Source organism: Mytilus californianus, unplaced genomic scaffold (assembly GCF_021869535.1).
Source record: "Mytilus californianus isolate M0D057914Y unplaced genomic scaffold, xbMytCali1.0.p SCAF_6, whole genome shotgun sequence".
Classification (NCBI taxonomy): Eukaryota; Metazoa; Mollusca; class Bivalvia; order Mytilida; family Mytilidae; genus Mytilus; species Mytilus californianus.
This window is the reverse complement of record NW_026262712.1, coordinates 78,359,755-78,377,757: the sequence shown is the minus strand read 5'-3', so window position 1 is coordinate 78,377,757 and position 18,003 is coordinate 78,359,755. Positions and strand designations below refer to the sequence as shown.

The following is an 18,003-nucleotide window of genomic DNA, read 5'->3' as shown; positions in this document are numbered from 1 at the left end:
TACATTGTTATATATCAATTTTCGTCATTGAATATATTACGTTAACTTAAAGATCTTTTGAGTCCATGGCAAAGGTTTGGTCCATCTAAAGCTGCACATCGACAAATATTTGCAGCTATGAGGTAAGATTTACGGTCAAAAGATAAAATATAGTTGTATATTATTTAATTTACCAGACAAATACTTCAAAGCAAAATCTTCTGTATAATAAATGATTCATTTATATTACTAATCACTTAATTGTTCGTTATCCGCAAACTTTGTAACGACACACATGGTCATTTTTTATTCTTTTTTATTCAAGAAAGTAACATAATTGAAAAAGAAACAAAAAATATCGTCTTTGGTACCATGCAGGTTAGGTAGATTTGTTCTCTTTTTTTTTATTGATAATGTTTGATTTCATTTGATTTCATATTAATCAAATTTCCACAATACAAACCTGTAATTAATTTATTGATGATTAATTTGTTTACCGGACTTTTTTTCAAATGTGCTGGAGTTCTAAAATAAAGGATTTTTTATTTTTCGTGTTTATCTTAAATAGAGATAATTATGTACATGCAAATGGACAGGAATTAAAAAAAATCAATTTTTTTTATTCTTATAGATGATAGATAAAAATCAGTCAAATGATGAAATATGATACAGAAAACATACTAGTCTAGATAAAGACACATGGCAGAGTATTAATGAAAAGGGCAATTATTTTGTCCTTGAAATTGCAAAAATACAAAAAAGTAAACTTCTGTAATCCGTTCAAAATATTGTTAATTTTATTGAAATCGAATAGCATAATATGGTCTGGTATAGAGCAGAATAGTCATTTATAATATTAAAGTAAAAGCAAATATGTCAAAATTTACATATGCGAAAACAAATAATCATTTTACACATAGTGTTTGGTAAAATTAGATATGAGCAATAGCCTCATCAAAAATAATCATTTTTTTTTAAATACGATCAGACATGGAAACCATGATTATGACAATTGTCTATACTGAATAGCCCAAAAATGGACTTAACATTACCAATAAACAATGCTGCATGACAATAAAGACAACAGAAATGTATTGAATAAACAATAGCATTTATTAACTAATGGAAAATAATCTTTACATATTTTCATAAAATTTTTTATAAATCGAATCAAGATTTAAGACAGTATGGTATACATACAATATAAAAGTTCAAGCATGAAGTCTTCAATAATATAATAAGTAGTATAAGGTGCCAGAAATGTATTCTGGTTGAGGGTGAAACTATCATAGGCATATGAAAAGGCTTTATCATCCAAATTTTAGAAAGTTACAACCTTTGTGCTTTGAAAATCTATTCAATTTTAACATTTTTTTAACAAGACTTTTCACAAATCTATTGACATATCACTTTTAATTATAAATAAAATTGCATCTGCCAAACGTTTAGTAAATTGACTTCAAATAGAATCCTTTAACCTTTTAATACTGTAGCTTAGTGATACTACATCAACTATTTTATTAACTTTTAAGAGTTTACTACCAAACAGAATTCATTTTAACATACAGGTTACTGTATACTTACAATTTGAATCCCATGGGATTTTATTTTGTCACATGGGATTTTATTTGTCTCATAGGATTTTATTTGTCCAATGTGATTTTTTTTGTCCCATGGGATAAAATAAATCCTACGGGACTGAAAAAAATCCGATGGGACTGAAAAAAATCCCAAAGGATTTACTCAAAATCCCATGTTTTTTTAAATTCAAACTGCAAAAGAACTTTATAGTCTAGAGCTTTAAAACCTGGTATTTAATGAATCCCATTTTATTCTACACATTTTGGTTATTTACATGACACCGTATCTTTAAGAAAGTGCGGCGCCGAATTTGCAAATGAGTGTTTTGCAAATTTAAAGTGTTTAGTGTTTAAAACTTTTTTTGTCTTTTTTGTGGTAGTTTAGGTATTTGTTTAACAAGTGTTTTAATTAGAACAGACTACACCGGAAATACACCATCGTCACTAAATAATAGAACAAAATATAGACTTTAAAAGATTCTGTAAAAATATGATGTATATTATGCGTAATTATTTCTCAACGTCATTTCATCCTTCTTTTGTATTCTTCTGTTTTAGTCTGCCTTAACGTTAGGATCACGTGCTTAGTTCCAGCTCCACTAATGGAAAATCTTTTGCTTCTTATATACGAGTGAAAATCCGAAAAAAGTCGTATTTGTATTCGATGTTGTAATTAACAAGCTGGGGACTTTTAAAGCTTACTATATAGTTTATGTTGTGCTCATTGTTCGAGGTCGTACGGTGACCTATTAAAGTTGCTTACTTCAACGTCCTTTGGTCTCTTGTGAATTGTTGTCTCATTGGCAATCATATAACAACTCCTTATGTTTATAAGGAATGGGTTACGACACAGGGAGCATATCTGTTACACATTTGAACTTAAATGGTCAACAAAATTAGGATGATTTAGGTGAAACTTTCAAAGAGACAATTTTGACTACGTTTACAAAATTTTAAAAGAAATTTGAACTTTATTTTTTCTATCTGTCTCAAGACATAGAACTAGGAATACTTCTGCGAAGCCTGGAGAAGTAAAACAAATCATACTATTGCGCGAGGAGATCGTTTTTTATTGTAATCCGACAAATCTTTTGTACTTGATTATTCAATACAGTAAGGTTACCTTATCGTGCTGTAGCAAGGTGTATTCATATTCAGGGCGATAACCCAAATAATCACGTGATTATGACGTAGGTAGACTAGAGTATATTGGGAAAAACCTATCCTCGTCTCAAATGTGAAATTTATCGATGTCTCGTAAAATGTTTATAAATTAATGTGATATATTGACCGACCTTGTGTCCATTATATTTATTAGTATGGTCAATTTTGATAGGAGCAAGAATAATCTGGCCTGTATTTGATTTAATGTTTTCAAAAAAAAATATTTGTAAAATTATTTTTACGCTCTACTGTAATTACGAAACAGACAGTTCATATATTATTTTTTAAAAATATTAGTGTAATCTTAAAAAATATTTCAACAAAATTAAATGTTGCCTGGATCACAGACTATCTAGGGACAATATTTATAGATAAAGATTTTTAAACTGTAGAATTTTAAACCAAAAAATAATTTATCAGATATTCATTTTTACGCTCTACTGTAATTTCTATACAGACAAGTACATACAGTTCATATAATTTTTTTTTAAATTTTAGTGTAATCTTAAAAAAATATTTAAACAAAATTAAATTTTGCCTGGATCACAGACTATGTAGGGACAAGATTTATTGATAAAGATTTTAAACTGTAGAATTTTGAACCTAACAAATAATTTGTCAGATAGTCATTTTTGTGATCTTATTCAAGAACCATTTATTTCCACTATTTTATATTGACCCGTATGTTCTGTACATGTATTAATCGCAAAAATAGCTTTTGGGAACAAGTTCGGAATGGATATGTTATTTAAAAAAGGTTACTAAATAAATATGTTTTCTACTGTATTGCAATGCCAAGAATCATCGAAGTATTTGCAGGATTTAACATCTCCAGCGATGGATTTTACATCTACAACTTCGGACTTTACATCTCAAGTGCTGGACATTATATCTACAGCGCTTGACCATCTTCATTGCTGCATCTCCGGCACTAGACTTTATATCTCAAGTGTTTGACTCTAAAAACCACAATTTTTTATCTGTAATAGACCAACAGGGCTCCGTATTTTTTTTTAGATATAAACCAAAATTCATGCGTTTCCAGTCTCATTGGGTTGCCGACCATAGAATCGTGTTTGTATTTAAATTAATAGTACAAGATGGTCGTGTTAATATTTTTGCATCTATTTTTTTGTTTTTTGAGGAAAATTGGGGAGGCAAAAGTATAGTTATCAATAAAACTGCAATCAAATTTTAGCAAATTATTTCAAGAGAAAATCAATAAGAATCATTGGAATATTCAAATATGTTGTTTATTCCGATTCAAAACAATTTCTTTAGAATAGTTATTCCAGCAATTACCACTAAAACGCTTTAGAATTTCCTATTTCTTTTATTGTTTTGATAGAAATCAGGCCGTTGGTTTTTTTCTATTGAATTGTTTTACATTTTGTCATGTCAGGGCCTTTTATAGCTTACTGTACGGTTTTGGTTTTGCTCATTGTTGAACTCCGTACGGCGACCTATAGTTGCTTCAATCCGCCTCATTTGGACCCTGTTGGAAAGCTGTCTCAATGGCAATCATACCACATTTCCTTATTTTATATAACAGGTATAAAATGAATAATATGAATTGTATATATCGAACTTTGTAAAAAGTCACTCTGATTCAAACAAAAATTCTTCTGAAACTGACATCATCGAGATGCTTGATTTCTTGATTGAAAATATTTTTGTTACGTTTGAAGGACATGTTTTTTCAACAAACAATTGACATTCCCACGGGAGCCAACTGTGCTCCTCTTCTTGCCGATTTGTTCCTTTATTCATATGAGGCTAACTATGTTGAACGCATATATCCCATCGAACTTGAGATAAAAGATACAACAGATACAGTTATGTCTCCCTCGTATCTTGACTTGCATCTAGAAATTGACAATAAGGGTCGGTTGAAACAAAACTTTACGACAAAAGAGATGATTTCAGCTTCTTAATTGTGAACTGTCCATATCTATGTAGCAACATTCAAGCAGCGCCTACAAACGCAGTATATATCTCCCAGTTGAAACGATAATCTTGGCTTGTATTTCCCATCATGATTTCCTTGATAGAGGGTTGCTGCTCACAAGGAAGCTATCAAACTAAGAGTTCCAAGTGAAGAAGTTGAAATCATACCTTCATAAATTTTACGGACGCCATCACGAGTTGGTTGACCGTTATGGAATAACCGTTTCACAGATATTTTAATTTAAACATATTTTATTGTCCAAAAACATTGACAATAGGATTAGACACAAGTTTTGCAACTTAGAACGTCTACTCCATTACATACAAATAATAAATAACCGAACAAAATAAAATACATAATAATAACATCATAAACAATATTAATATGGAGACATGAAATTAACAAGAATTTAAACGACATGGCTCATCGATTTCTAAAAGTCGAGTTGACCGTAAATTTATATATGATAGACCTAGTAGGTTGACTGTTATAGAATATCTGTTTCACAGATATGTTCAAATTGTCGTAACTACAATCCCGTTCCCTTTTCCCCGAATGTGACCTACCGGATTAAGACTTTTCACCGGGTGTGTACTTACATGAGCAACACGACGTGTGCCACATGTGGAGTAGGATCTGCTTACCCTTCCGGAGCACCTAAGATCACCCTTGTTTTTTGTGGGGTTCGTGTTGCTCATTCTTTAGTTTTTTATGTTGCGTTTTGTGTACTGTTGTTTGTCTGTTGATCTTTTTTTCTTTTTTAGCCATGGCGTTGTCAGTTTATTTTTCACTTATTAGTTTGAATGTCCTTTTGGTATCTTTCGCCTTTTTTAAACCAAAAAACTTACGAAAGCCCTTGTAAGTTGCATCACGTATTTCCTTTAAGTGAAAAAAATGGTACGTAGTTGAGATAGTTAGAAAAAATATAACGTACAATAATACAACACATACAACAATAAAATCAAAGTTGTGTTTGACCTTGTGCCTGTCCTCCTTTTGGTAGCTTTGTATAACTTCACAAAAAAAAAACCACAAAGAATATTTCAAAAATTCTTCTGTTAAGTCAATATATATATAAATATTCATGTAGCAATTTTGCTAACATATGCCATAAACAAAAATGTCACTGATGCAGGTTCTATGCATTTGAATTTTGCGTTCATAGAAATAGTGAATAATACACAAATCAGAAACGGAATTTAAGTTTTACTTTGATTTTATTTTTTTAAAACAATTAATCACCCAAAATCATTAAAAGTCTCTACAAATAATCTTTGGTATGTTCAGCAAATTTAATGTCAATATTTAAGTCAATAGGAAGTGTAACCACCTCTCTTCCGTTACAGTTCCATAACACGACGTATCATACTCTGTACAAGCCTTTTGAACTTTAATTGAGCAAATGTATTCCATTCATCAACAATTTCCCCTCTTAAATCGCCAAGATTTTGCAAAGGTGGATCTCTGCGATTGAGATTTCTGCCAATGCATCCCAGACATGTTCGAAAGGGTTCAGGTCTGGAGATATGGAAGGCCAAAAGATAGTGTCAATGGCTTCTTGATCTTTGTAATCGGTTACAATCCTTGCCCTGTGTGGTCTAGCGTTGTCATCCATGTACGAGGGTCTTGACGCAAGTTGGGGATTCTCAAAATGAGGGACTACAATGTTTCTAAGCACCAAATCCCTGTATGTCTGTCTGTTCATGTTACCCTGGAAAATATGCATACCCAGCTTACAACAGTATGAGAAGAAACCCCATACTGTAACGCCACCATCAACGATTGCTGTCGTTGGGCAATTGTTGTTTTGGTGATAGGCAGTTTTATTTCCCCGCCAAACTCGTATCCTGTCGTCTATTGGTCGTAACAGAAACCAACTCTCATCTGACCAATGAATATTTTGCCAGGTTCTCATATTCCATCGTCGATGGTCATTAGCCGTTTGAAACCTGATTATACGGTGCCTGGCTGTTAGGGTACGTCTTTTGACAACATGACGTGCTATTAGGTAGCCTCTATAAAGTCGACGGACCAATGTTCGAACACTAACACGACCACCTGGAGGCCAGCGGTGTCTCAGCTATGGGTTAGGAGTAAATGGGTTGGCTTTAGCACGACCAATAAGTAGTCTGTCATCACGATAGGTAGTTAAACGGGGTCTTCCGGACCTTGGTCTATCATTTACAGTTCCCGTGTAAATATGACGTTGTAAAAATCTGACAATGACGGTGCGATTAACATTGAAAATGTTACCAATGCTCCTAGTGCTCCTACCGGCATATGACATGTCCATTGCTTGTCAACGTTCAGTCACATATAACTTACCGCTTGACATATTTCACAGTGACTTGGTGAAGGTCAAATTTTACCTGTACGCGAGACAGTAGGAAGATGATTTAAAGGCATCGAAACAGTGTATTTGTAAAATTGCAGATGACCTTTAATAAAAGGTTGTTTGGCGGGTATATCGGAGTTTAATTTTTTGGTCGTAATGAGTTTTCTTAGTGTATCATGCCATAGGCAAATCATAACACCAAACATAAATATTTTTTTCGCAACAGTTAAAAAAATATTGAAAAATTGACAGTTATACTTAGGTGGTGCTTAACTTTTGCTTTTGGCGGACTGCATATAAGGATTTTTATTTTTTTTTGGGGGGGGGGGGGGGGGGTATTTGTCGGTAAGCAATATGAATGTTCGAAATTATGTGCAAAATAACAACATTCTATACTGAAGGAGGTGTCGGGTTTTCTTTAATACAACAGCGACCTAACAACAAAAGAAACCAAATGACATCTAGAGAACAGTCGTAACAATCGACAGGTCTATACAATAAGTAAATCTCTAAACGTCCTTTTTTGAAAAAAGGTGCAAATAAACCGATACTAACAAAGATCTGTACTCAACGTCAAGCTCTCTAAAAACAGATATGCATTGCTTGAAAAATAATATTTAAAAAGGATTATTTTGAGTTTTTTAGATGCCTTCAACTTTATATTATTATGTTTTTTTTCTTTTTATTTTTTTTTGACTGATAGGTTTTGAAATTTGACTTGCAGCAAAACAAATAAAAAAGCAGACATATCATATACATTGTATTAAAGATTTTTTTTTTTCATTTCCATTCACCATTTCAATGTTCAGTGCATTTTAATGATTGGGTCTTCAATTTCAAAGAGATAAATTCCTAAATAAATTATTTAAAAAAATACATCCCCCTTTTTTATATCTACCTGCATTGTAGCATGTATTATTTATCTATACAATCATTACAGTATTTAAACAATTGACGGTCAATCCTAGGAGACCATTTATATACAATTAAGTATAAGCATCAAATCTTAACAAACCAGTCGTAAAAGTATTGTTGCTGTCAACTTTTCATTTATTATTTATTATGTATTACAGCGTCAGGAGTATTGTTCCTATTCATTTTGATAGCAATTCCAATTTTTAAACAAACACTCAGGATTTTGAACATTAATAATTAAAATTCTACACTTAAGCCGTTGCGTAGGAAATCTTTACAATACTACGGGGTATATAAGTTCTTGCTCAACTTCTGAAATGTCTCATATTTCTGAACGGTGACAATACTGAAAGAGCTGAAGTAAGTTTATTAATTATATATATATATATTTTTTAATCTTTCAAAATCTTTATTAATAAATGTAAATTAAAAAATCATGAAAATTCAAGAAACTTGAATAGTGGTTTCAGCTTCATGTCAGTTTTAATAACAGTCAAAATAAAATAAAAAATAATTTCTGTTTATATAACTTAAAAAATGAATGTAAAACTCAATGATCCTTGACAATTTCCATACGTTTATTTATGAGTATCAGAATTCATATGTGAAAATTTAAATTTGGACCATTTTCCCTAAATTTGTTTTACAACAGGGCCATTTATAAAAAAGGTCCTTCAGTCTTCACTAAAGTAAATAGTAAAACAGTTGCATAGGTATATGTTTGGGTTTTAACAAGATGTGTGAGCATTTCTGAACATGTAACCAAATTCAAAATAAGGAAAGCTGGATAAATACTACAATTTTAGTCGATTTTTATGTACATATCGCAAAAATGAATAAATAGGAAATGTTAAATCAAAATAATTTTTTTTTTGGAAGTAAAGCTTTAAGATCTTTAATATACCAATTAATTACTGTTGGTTAAGGATGTCTTTCGAGGCAAAATTTTACAAAACATGTAAATAGTGCAATCATATTTTGTATGTCATTTTTTCAAATGAAAACAAAAAGAAATGTCGAATCTTTACTGTAAATTGTATGTATCTGGAATCTCAAATATTCAAAAATTCCAGTAGGTTTTAACAACTTTTGAATGAAGACACTATGAGGGAGACAACGCCTTGAACCTCAAAATTTACTGCTTCTCATAGTATGCATGCGGCATTTAGGAATAAGAGATGGGTTTGATCAGAATATATGTGTCCCGGAAGGGTGGCATGTCTTCATTTGGACTCTTACATTGTGAACTAGCATGCTAAAAATTCGTATCAGCGTAGTACAAAGCAGGATTCGTATTCATAACACATTAACTGTTCATGTTCCTATCCCGATATGCATGTATTATTTGCAACTGGACGTTTAATGACAATTCATCACCCTCTTTTTATTGGCCATATTAACTATTCCATATTTAATCTCGAATTCTCATTAAGACTTAAGGATTTTGAACTTCAAATCTCTCAATTTTCAAACTTGAATCTTAAATCCTGAAATCGAATAGAATGATATTCTGGGCTTACTTAGGTACTTACAAGTTGAAAGATCATCTATTTATTGGTAAGAATGTATTGCCGTTTATACTATATATCTTATATGATTGATTTTTACTAAATATTTCATACTTTAACATTTAAATTGTTACTTTTTTAGCGGACCATGTTGAAGAAAAATGTAGATCCAGTAACTGTATTGTTTGTTGCTACAGTTGTTTGTTTAAGTCTGTGTTCAATATCTTGCAGTCCTGTCTTAAGAAGGTATGTACAATTTATTCCTTCTCTCTCATGCACAATTTCTCTGGAATTCCCGATTGAGTATATCATTTTTTATTGTTCAGCTAATTTCTTGTGAAACATCAGTTTTTCTTAGTGTTACTAGTTTTAACGCGACATTTTAAGTTTTAATTATATGGTTCCAAACCTATTGTCATATTATATTCTGGAATAAAGGGTTTTCAATGAGTCATATAAAATATCTTGAATCGGACTCTTGAATTAGATTTTGATAACATAAACTCATCACAAGTTACCCAATTTTCAAGGACTAAACTAGTGCGTATTCGCTGCAGCATGAAGTTACGCTGATAAGTAAACGATATTTTTTGGAAAACGCAGCGCAAGTCAATACTCTAGTTGAATACTAAATATTAGAAGTAAACAGTCCATATTTTGTACAAATTTATTATTAGAAATTGAAATTCACACTGGTATAAGAACTGCTTATAAGTATTGACTCCCTTGCAGCACACTACTGTCTAGTTCTATTACAGAGGTGGGGGCCTCGGTGGCCGAGTGGTCTAAGTAGTTACTACTGTAATTACTAGCCAGTCAACACTGAGGTTGTGAGTTCGAACCCCGCTCGTGCGGGTGCACTCGACTCCAATCTTATTTGACTAGGATTGTCAGTTTTCCTATCGAAGGTCGGTGGTTTTCTCCGGGCACTCCGGCTTCCTCCACAAATAAAAACTGGCCGCCACGAAATAGCCCAAAAGCGGTGCTTACAAATGGCGTTAAAACACCAAAAATCAAAATCAAATTATTACAGAGGTAGAGGAATAATTTGTGTCAAGTTTGTGTCAAGACGACTTTTTTTGCACAATTCAGAATACTTGTGACAAAATGCTGCACCAACTGACAATAGAGATGATTTCAGCTTCCCAATTGTGAACTTTCCATTTCTATGTAGCAACATTCCAGCAGCGCCTGCATACAGAGTATATATCTCCCAATTGATACGATATTCCCGGGCTTGTATTTCCTATCATGATTTCCTTGATAGAGGATTGCTGCTCACAAGGAAGCTATTAAACCAAGAGTTCCAAATGGTGAAGTTGAAATCATCCCTTCGTAAATTTTACGGACGCCATCACGAGTTGGTTGACCGTTATGGAATAACCGTTTCACAGATGATATCGCATATGTTCCTTATGTCGTAAATACAATACCCTTCCCTTTTCACGAATGTGACCTACCAAATTAGACTATTTACCGGATTTGTAATAACATAAGCAACACGAAGGGTGCCACATGTGGAACAGGATCTGCTTACTCTTCCGGAGCACCTGAGATCACCCCCAGGTTTTGGTGGGGTTCGTGTTTCTTAGTCTTTAGTTTTTTATGTTGTGTCATCTGTACTATTATTTGTCTGTTTGTCTTTTTATTTTTGGCCATGGCGTTGTCAGTTTGTTTTCGATCCGTGAGTTTGACTGTCCCTCTGGTATCTTTCGTCCTTCTTTTGCAATGGTCTGCATGAATAGAAAATTCTTGATTTACTGCTATATTACAAAAATTTAAATTCTATGAAATTGTTCTTATATAGGTATTCGATAATTGAAAACTTCAAATGGATAACGGCGACACATCTAATTTCAGAGTACATTGTAGACAAGACAAGACAAAACAATATTTTATTTAAGTCTCACCTCTTATATTTGATGCGACTGTCATACAAATGAGAGGTTTAGCTAGCTATAAAACCAGGTTCAATCCACCATTTTCTACATAAGAAAATGTCTGTACCAAGTCAGGAATATGACAGTTGTTATCCATTCGTTTGATGTGTTTGGTTTTTTTTTATTTTGCCATTTGATTGGGGACTTTCCTTTTTGAATTCTCCTCGGAGTTCAGTATTTTTGTGATTTTACTTCTCTTACAAAACAGTTACACATTATCATAACACTTCACATATAAAACAAGAGCCACTCTAAAACGAGTTATGAGAGACTTGTATCTCTAGTTGTGTTGACTTTTGTCAAATTAATTTTAATAGTATTGCACAAGGTTACAATTACGTTTGTTTCTTGGCAGCTGAAGTTCATATGAAACTACAAATATTGTTGTAGCTTCCCTAATGATGAACATGATTTATTCTTTTATCTCTTTCTATAAAAAAAAAGGTAACAACTTATTTTATTTCATATTAAGACTTAAGTTCAATGTTTATGTTGACGTAATATACGTGTATCATCAATGACCTGAAGTTGCCCTTGACACTATGGACATTGTCTCAGTACGCAGAAATTATTTATTAATATTTTTATAGCTTACAATAGATTACCACAGTCATGAACGTTTCCGGATCGTGTCCGCATTCTTCCCAAAGCTCTTGTTTTAATTGTTTACAGCGTCTTTTCAGGATTGTTCGTACGTTTGGGTATAACTGTCTTTAAAAATACGACGATTAATTGTATGGTTTCCGCATTCTTTCCATCGCTTTTAAGTTGATCGTAACGTTTGTTTAGACAGAATTAAAAAAATAACGACCTCAAGCAAACAAATCAAGAAAAATCCAAAATTAAAATGTTTTCCCAACTCGACCATTTAGCGTATGCAGAAAATAATATTGTGTACGACAATATACAACTAATTATGTGCAAACTAAAGCTGAAGCACAAAAATCAACCACACCATTTTCAAACACAAAATGCCTGCATGTTTTAAATCATTGTACATGCCGATGTTCGTAAATTTTAGCTGTATTAGTTAACTTATTTGATACATTTATGTTGAACTGGTGATATTTGTTATTTTCTAGATTATTCTTTAAATCAAATCTCTTATACAGCCGAACACGAAATGTGTAATACAACAGTAAGATATGATACCATCAACAAATACTCTGTTAGAAATTGATAATAAGGACCATACTCTTCAAACATAGCTTTTATCTACGTTTACGACTGTGAGCATGCATTTGTATCTTCTAATTCTCAACTCGTCTGCGTTGTGTTTTCCCAGATTTTTTTCTATTGTTTTTTTTTTTTAACAAAAAAGTCTATTGTATGCACAAATCATAGCAATAAATTAATTTCTACCTTTCGTATTTCAGAAGTATATTACAACAAGACCTTGACGATGTAAGAAACCTTCTTGAATTGTACAAACAGTCACACCAACCAGAAAGGTAAACATTTTAAAACGAAGACATGTTTTTTTTTTTTTTTTATATTTTAGTATACATTAATAATGTTTTACTTTTTATCTAGATAGACTCACGTATCACGAGTATGCATCTTTTTGATTATAGTTTTTTTTTAAATCAGCATGTCAAAAACAAGAATGGTTCAATGTTATATTTAATGTTATATACTGACTTTAACCTTTATATACGAACTAAAAGAATACATGGGATATGACCAATTAAACAGCCATCCAACATCACTAGAAGCAACATCTACAGATTGACATGAGTATCATAATATACTACATGATATAATAAAGCAACCGCATGATATAATGAAGAATCGACATAACCTTATAGAGAAACCACTTAATACAATTAAAAACCAATTGTTCAGAGAACAATTGAAGGTCTTTCCACCAGTAAAGATTATTTTGAAATAAAAATATTAAAATTCGGTTTAAAATGTCATTTCAAGCGTCAAATGATGGCTTATTGTACGCTAATTCCAAAAGTGTATTGTTTCTATACAAAAAAAATTAAATAAGGAAAGATAATTTGAGACTTCCGGTTTGAAAAATGATACTTCCGGTATAATTTGATAGTTCAATTGACACTGATTCCAAAAATATATCGTTCGATATACTTTTACATTAAATATGTACAAAAAATAGCTACTTCCGGTTTACACAAGGTCATTTCCGGTTGGCTTTCCAACGTCAAATGATAATGCAAAAAGTCCCATGACTTTATCAGGTATACTTATGAGGTAAAAGCAAAGGTCAAAATCTAGAACGTCAAATTTACCAATGACCTAGAGCTCAATTTCAAGGTCATAAACCAAGGACCACAAATCAAAAGACCCTACGTCTTAATTATATATGGTTAATGAGTTATATCACCATATGCGTTATTTTAAATATAAGGGGGAGAAAACTCCTATTTAATGTTAGCGTACCCTTTCAACCAAAATGTATGTGTAACGACATGTCGCAACTAACAATTTAGTAAAAATAATTTGTCGATTTCTAATACAATTTTTGAAAAAAGGTCAAAATAAGCCAAAATCAAATTTTAGTATATGACCTTGAGCTTTGACCTTGACCTAATTTTCTTTTTTTTTTTTGGACCAAGGACCTCAAATCGAAAGACCCTAGGTCTCTATTACTGATGGTTTACCAGTTAGAAATGCATATCACTTATATCAAATGCATAAGGGGAAATAACTCTCATATGGAGTCTCCGGACTGCTTCGGTGAAAACCAAACTCAACATCCTGAAGATATAGCGAGCAATTTGGTAAAATAAATTTGTCGTAATCTTTTACGGTTGCGAAGAAGTAGCAAACACAAGAAAATCAGTGTTCGGGGAGATAACTCGTACAAAGAAAAGTATTCGGTTAAGCAGGGTCAGATTTGAAAGCGCATAAACTGTTCGATATCATATACCAAATATCAAATCGACATCTTGCGAAATAACCAAACAGTGAAAGAAAAAAAACTTTGGGGACACAGATCATCAGTGAATTTTAGTTTTTTTCTTTATATTATCTACCTTCTTTATTAGGTCTTTCCACTTTTCCGTGGAAAGACCTAATAAAGAAGGTAGATAATATAAAGAAAAAAACTACATAATGTCACAGAAAACCACTACCTGATACTGTTATGGCGTTCCATACTTTTTTGTTACATTTGTCATTTGGTTGTCTCATTGATGTATACCCCAAATCTACCTTTTATCCATTTATAATTGTGAGTTTTAGTTTCTTCTAAAAACACACAAGTAACATCTAGATCTTTCAACGTGCCATTGGCGTATATACAATCTCGATTTATTCATATATAATACTGAAGAGCGACGTTAGAATACGCATTATACTTCATATAAAACTGATATCAGAATTAAATGGTTTTTTATAACAGACATCAGATTGAACTTATTTTTTTAGAACTGATCTTATAATAAATGTTAACCTTAAAACTGGCATCAGAATTAACTTTTACTTTAGTAACCTTGGAGTTGCCATCTTTCGTAAAGAAATCTTAATTTACACCATGCATATCTTTATTAGCGTGAGATACCAACATATTACTAATACAGTCCTGTCACATGTTACGATTATAAAAATCATACAATAATCCTTTCACTGATGATCTGTGTCCCCAAAGTTGCCAGTTGTTCGAGGTTCCTTGTCGTTTAATACATTAATTATTCCTTTTGCTAATAACATATGTGATAGATTGCACTTAGACGAATGTATTCTGGATCCTCCTATTATGCAACATAAAGTTTATCTTGATTACAGTTTATCCAGGACACCGAATTAAACATGTCGAATGCAATAATTTCGTAATAAAAGGTAGGATTAGAAGGTCATACTCAATCATTCAAAGATATTTAAACGATTTAGCTATATATAAACAAATACACATTTAATACAATTTAATACAATGACGAAGTCAAATCAAATGTGTGTAGAGTTTTGGAATGGTAAAAATGAGGACGAACAGAAACGTTTTAGCGCTGAATACGTAATTTACTGAAAAATAAGCATGTTCTCGGGAATCATGCAAAAATATATCATGCTGAGTTTATTTTCACAAAATAACTTCAAAGGCATTCATTTAACAAGGTTTGGAAGCATTATAACTTAAAACGTTGGGTTTGTCAGATTTAGGGGGTTTATTTAGGATACATATTATCTTTTTCCGATAGTTTATATTTATCAAAATAATATATTATTGCTGTTAACATTTCCGTTTGAAGATATGAAAGTACAAGGAGGAGAACCGGTTTCGCTTTTGTTGTTTTTCAGCTTGATTTGCGGCTACAAAAACATGAAAACTACGATTTTGTCAGCGTCGTCGCGACGTTACGCTTGATTTGTCTGTTTTGACGTTTTTTATTTCCTCGATATTTCGAGATTAATTCCTTTCAACTGAAAACAAGCATCCGGTTACCCTATATACTTTTTACATCATTAAAACTGGAATTTTCATAGCCATTATATATGATTTTCAAACAGTATTGGTTGACGGAATTTCGATAACTTTAAATTTTTGAAAAATGCATTTTACGTACATTCTGAAAATTTAAAGATCTATTTCGTAATTTTTTTTTAAAATAATTCGACATCAAGTTATTCGTTCAGTTCACTTAATTGTGTGTTTCTCCTATATAATCATGATAATCTTATGTCTTGTGTTGTATTTTTGAGGTTGGAATATGTCGCATTGGCGAACATCCCATATCACCTTTTAATTAAATTAAAGAAAAAACTTCAATTAAACAGTAAAATGTTACAATCATTTGCGCCATCTATTTAATTCATACAAACTATTACAACGATATACAGAAAAAGTATTAGCAGCAAGTATTTTCTTATAGTTTTAGCAAAAGAAATAGGCGGAATCCAACGATAGGACCAGATTTGGGATATGGTAATCGCTGGCATGCTGGATACACTGTAGCACATTTACAACAACGTAAGTGTAGTATTGAAGATAAGTGGCATGCGCGTAATACACAGGTATAAGAAAAAAAATACAAAATGAAAGAAAGCTATCATGTTACTGAAAAACAAACTCAAACTAGTAAAAAAAATGATGATATTGAAACTAGGTCGCCCTACAATTATATATCGTCTGTACTCCGGAGTAGATTTCAAACAACTTCATAAGCTCTGATTCCAATATGCAGAAAATTTATCAATACGACTACCACTAGAAAATGGGCGTAGTTGTTAGGATCAGAGATTTAACATTTAAACAGACCTGCGAAGGATCCAAACAAACCAAACTTGTCATGTTGCTCTGGTTTTAAAAAATGTAGGGGCATGACATTATTCCCAACAAGTAAAGTACTACCCATAAGCAATAGAGCGTTTTATACGTGCACTTTTCAAAATGTACGTGACCATGGTGACGGACCAATTGAATTTGTCATACCTTTACATTAAAAAGCAAGGTGATTCTTTTTTTGAGTTGTTGATTTTTATGTCTGATTAGTGTATAGTGGCAACACATAAATATATCTTGTATGTCAAGACTAGCGGAGTGATGTGGCGAATATGTTGCGTGTAAACAAACAGCATCCAAATTATTAAAATTACACTACCACGACTTCTATATATGCTACAATATTTAACCAACTCGATGGAACCAAAGCATCAAAGACGGCTTTTGGAATATTATCTCAAAGTTAGGAAATCAAAATTGTCTTGTTTTAGATACATTTGTACAATTACTCAAAGCAAACTATTAAAGAGCATGGTTTTTTTTCTGATAACAATTAAAATTATCATTATTGTTTAATTGTGTAAACAATAACCACAGTTATGTTTTCTTATTTAAATTTGTTTTTATTGGTGTTTCCTTGATTATTTCACATGTCTCATCCTATTAATAAAACTGGATCATAGATTTGCATGGTCGATCATTTTTCTATATCATATTCAATCCTTGGGGTATAAAATGGAGATAAATGTTCACAATATATTTTAGCTTCCTATAGAACATGCATTACTTGTAAAGGTTTATTTATTGACAACTTTTTTTTCAGTAAAACATCAATTAACTGGGCCTAATTCTCCAGGAAAAAGATCTATGGCAATTTACAGATGGAAAGAATAGACAGATGTCCATATCATTAAACGAATTTACATTTTTATATGCTTTTGAGTTTTATTCATTGCAACAGTAATGTTTTCAATAATTGTGCCGATGTTTTAATTATAATATCAACCGATTTCACAAAACAGTGAAATGCAGGTATATGACACATATTCAGACGGGGAACAAGGTTCAAAGAGAAAATTGTACTTTTTTGTATCATATATAAATTTTGAAATAAATTTTGAACATTAAACATACTGTTATTAGATATTAATGATATATGATGAGAATAAGTCAACAATTCTAAAAGGAAGAAATGCTGGATGATATTGACTACCACTGAAAACAAAGAGTATCGGTAAAGATCAGAAATGTATCCTTTAAACATATCAACTATAGACCCAACCGAACTTTTGTTGCTCCGGTTTTTAAAATTGCTGAGGGCATAGAATTTTCCTAACACGTACCTTTAATTATAATAGCGTTCATGATTATGATGATTCAAGAAAAGACGTGTTGTGCAAACTCAAATTGGTCTTATCTTAGTAAAACAGCTAATTGATGCTCGTATGG

At 31.9% G+C, this 18,003-nt stretch overlaps 1 protein-coding gene across 1 annotated transcript; it reads left to right on the top strand.

Annotated features, from left to right (window-relative positions):
• The first annotated feature begins 8,225 nt into the window (after positions 1-8,225).
• LOC127705303 (uncharacterized) lies at positions 8,226-17,485 on the top strand. Its single transcript, XM_052209623.1, has 5 exons — positions 8,226-8,281; positions 9,572-9,675; positions 12,746-12,820; positions 16,205-16,302; positions 17,378-17,485. Exons 2-5 carry the CDS (start codon positions 9,578-9,580, stop codon positions 17,446-17,448), a joined length of 342 nt encoding a protein of 113 aa, XP_052065583.1. The 5' UTR covers positions 8,226-8,281; positions 9,572-9,577; the 3' UTR covers positions 17,449-17,485.
• The last annotated feature ends 518 nt before the right edge of the window (positions 17,486-18,003 follow it).